At 35.7% G+C, this 3,133-nt stretch overlaps 1 protein-coding gene and 1 pseudogene across 1 annotated transcript in view; one reads left to right on the forward strand and one right to left on the reverse strand.

Moving 5' to 3' along the window:
* UBR3 (ubiquitin protein ligase E3 component n-recognin 3 (putative)) overlaps nucleotides 1–3,133 on the reverse strand; it is a 250,132-nt gene that overhangs the window by 3,526 nt on the left and 243,473 nt on the right. Inside the window, exons 37-38 of the mRNA XM_011988165.1 lie at nucleotides 825–1,034; nucleotides 170–309 (exon numbers count right to left, since the gene is read on the reverse strand). Of these exons, the coding sequence (XP_011843555.1) occupies nucleotides 170–309; nucleotides 825–1,034 (350 nt within the window). The remainder of the gene's footprint in view (nucleotides 1–169; nucleotides 310–824; nucleotides 1,035–3,133) is intronic.
* The window catches only part of LOC105545277, a 1,570-nt pseudogene continuing 506 nt past the window's right edge, over nucleotides 2,070–3,133 (forward strand).

A 3,133-nucleotide genomic window follows, 5' to 3' on the forward strand; every position in this document is an offset into this window, starting at 1 on the left:
TCCACTTGCCTCAGCCTCCCAAAGTGCTGGGATTACAGGCGTGAGCTACCGCGCCTGGCAAGAATTTCTTAATATTAAAAAAATTGTAATTACAAAGCCAGGAATAGCATATTGGTTTTCACTGACCAAATTTCAATAAAACACCAGGATATATCCATGAACATCTCACCTAAGATCCCGGTCTTCCTCTCCATGAGCATCCAAATACACGGAACCCCAGAGGCAGAAGCGGTGACCTCGAATGATGATAATTACTGATGCATTGATCAAAAGGAAAATACCTGTTCCTGCACCACAGTTCTGAGAATGCTAAAAAATTAAAAATATATTAATGAACTTCATAATCAAATAGGCTTTATAATCAAGAATATCTTAATGCCTTCTAAATAATACAGTGACTTAAAAATAGTAAGATTTCATTGAAGTTTAACTTATAACTCCAATGAAACTTTATTATTAATACATTAAGAGGAATTTGGGTAAGGAATATCTAGTAAAGCAATTAAGAGCCAATCTAATTCAGAGTCTAGTATCTCCAACAGCACAGATGACTTTTGTTTCACAGCACATTCCCAAGTATATACCATTAAAGGATAGTAGGTGAAAGGAGAACTAGAATTGTACTTAAGGAAGGATTTACTCACTTAAAACCTCAGAGACTTTGTTTTTTTACTGTTCTACTGGATTAAAAAACACACAATCCCTGTATGTATTATATACTTAATTCAAAGAGTAGTTAAATATGAAGAGCTGGCTTGACCATATTTTCCTTGTGCTATGAGATCTATGTTTTCATAAATTTTGTATTATCTATTATTGCTTACCAATACACATTCACAGTAACTTTGTTGCTTGCAGCAAAGTCCTTTCAGGCATACAAAAGTACCACACACAAGGCAAACAGCAGGATCTTTAGGAACCTTGGTGCAGACACTACAGGTTTTTCTGTGGTAGTACTGAAAAATGGTGTTATAATTCTCAGGCAACTGTAGTAGGTGTGGTAATTTCCATTTTGACTCTTGGATAAGCAAGGCCTAAAACATCCAAAAATATTCATTAGTTTTATGTATTTAAGTCACTAACACAATATATTTTTTAAAGGTATTTTTACAGAAAGAAAAATCTGCCTCCAAGAATGTGGCTTATTTTCTTCATTAATACTCCTCTCATTTCCATTTTATACATGACTAAAATAGTAGTTCAACAGTTACCATTATCTATTTTAATGTATTATCGTTTCCAATTACAATATGATTTAATTTTTTAGATTAAGCAACCTAAAACATTTAAACTTGTTATTACTTTAAAAGAAAAATACCATCTCTAAGCATGCAGGGAAAATACATCTAATTGTATTTGACTTTAAACATGCATAGTGCAAAGGTTTTTAAAAGTTACATATTTTTTAAAACCAAGTTTTGACCATTCTGAAACAATTCTTTAGCTTTTTCTTTAGGGGAGATCATAGTTATAACTCATTTTTTCTACTTTAATACTTTATAATGTAGAATCTCCTTCCTAGAATATGTACAATTCATTACACCTCAAGCTCTTAAGATCTTTCATATCCGTAAGTGCTGGGTTAGAATTCTTTTCATACATTTCTTGCTTTAAGAATAAAAAAAATTTCAAGTTAGTTAAATTTCCCTGAAGGGTATGCTTTATTAACTATTTGCAGCTGTGTAAAAATACCGGCAACAGCATTAAATTTTTCTAGATGCTACTCCATTCACACTTAAAACAGATAAAATGTAGTGTGAGTCTATCACCTTAAGAAACTAAGTAATAGTCAATTTAAATGGAGATCATATCACGTTACCTACATGCAGCCACAATCTACCTAAATCAGTGGAGTAACTAAGCTAGCTTGTTCCTCATCAACAAGTTAATGGATAAAGTGTCCATGGAAGCAATTATAAGAACAGTATACAATATATCATTTGCCAGTACTCAGTGCCCAACCCTGGACCCCAAGGATGGCACATTCTGAAATGAGATGATTACAGTGGAACTCTTCCATTAAAGGGAGGGGATAACAATTTGTCCTCACTGAACTTGACACTTATTATAGGTTAGGCTGCATGTTATCCAGTAGCCCATAGCACATTACCTCCAATAATTTCCCTCATGAAGAGAGATGTAAGGCAACAGGTGGATGTCCATGGAATTCACTGATCTTAACATATACTCAATCATCTGAAAAAAGCAGTGGTATTTTAAATCATGAACTACAAAACCGTTTTTTTCAGTGCCATAAAAATTATGAAATTCATGAAATTTACAAATTTTTAGATGGCACCAGCTGGAAGAAAACACCTACAGAATGTGTATGCTCTAAACAGCAACCAGTATATATGGGTGACCTTTCTCGCAACTGGAATACATATGTCTGGGAAACAAGAGGTGGAAAGTATTTAACAGTTGTAGCAACTCTCATGATTACACCTAAAATTCGGTCTTGCCTTTCCTGTTGCGGCCTGTGTGGAGTTTGCTCATGGGTCTCTGAGACCCAAAAATTGAGAGCATTTTCACACCCCAGGGGCTGTGCCTGTGCCATGCCACAGAACAAATATATTGAATTACACTGTGAATGCTAATGGATATCATTTGGATTACTATGAGAAAAGGAAAGAAGGAAAGTTGAGAGGCTTATGAACATTCAAAGAAGGCAAAGAAAATGATTGGTCTGAAGGCTAAGCTTTATCTTAAACAGCACCATGCTGAGAAAATACAAATGAAAAAGACTATCAAGATGCATGAAAAAAGAAGCACCAAACAAAAAAAAGACTCCACAGGGAGCAGTACCTGCCTATCTGCTGGACAGAGAGGGACAACCTCGAGCTAATGTACTTTCCAGTATGATTAAGCAGAAATGAAAAGAGAAAGTGGGAAAATGGAAAGTCCTTCTGTCTAAAAGTACCTGCCTAGGGAGAAACAGAGTGTTAAAAGTTACTTCAACAGGGCCAGGTGCAGTGGCTCATGCCTGTAATGCCAGAACTATGGGAGGCCAAGGCAGGCAGATCATTTGAGGTCAGGAGTTCAAGACCAGCCTGGGCAACATGGTGAAACCCTGTCTTTACTAAAAATACAAAAATTAGCTGGGCGTAGTGGCAGGCGCCTGTAATCCCCGCTA

Source organism: Mandrillus leucophaeus, unplaced genomic scaffold, assembly GCF_000951045.1.
Source record: "Mandrillus leucophaeus isolate KB7577 unplaced genomic scaffold, Mleu.le_1.0 Scaffold324, whole genome shotgun sequence".
Classification (NCBI taxonomy): Eukaryota; Metazoa; Chordata; class Mammalia; order Primates; family Cercopithecidae; genus Mandrillus; species Mandrillus leucophaeus.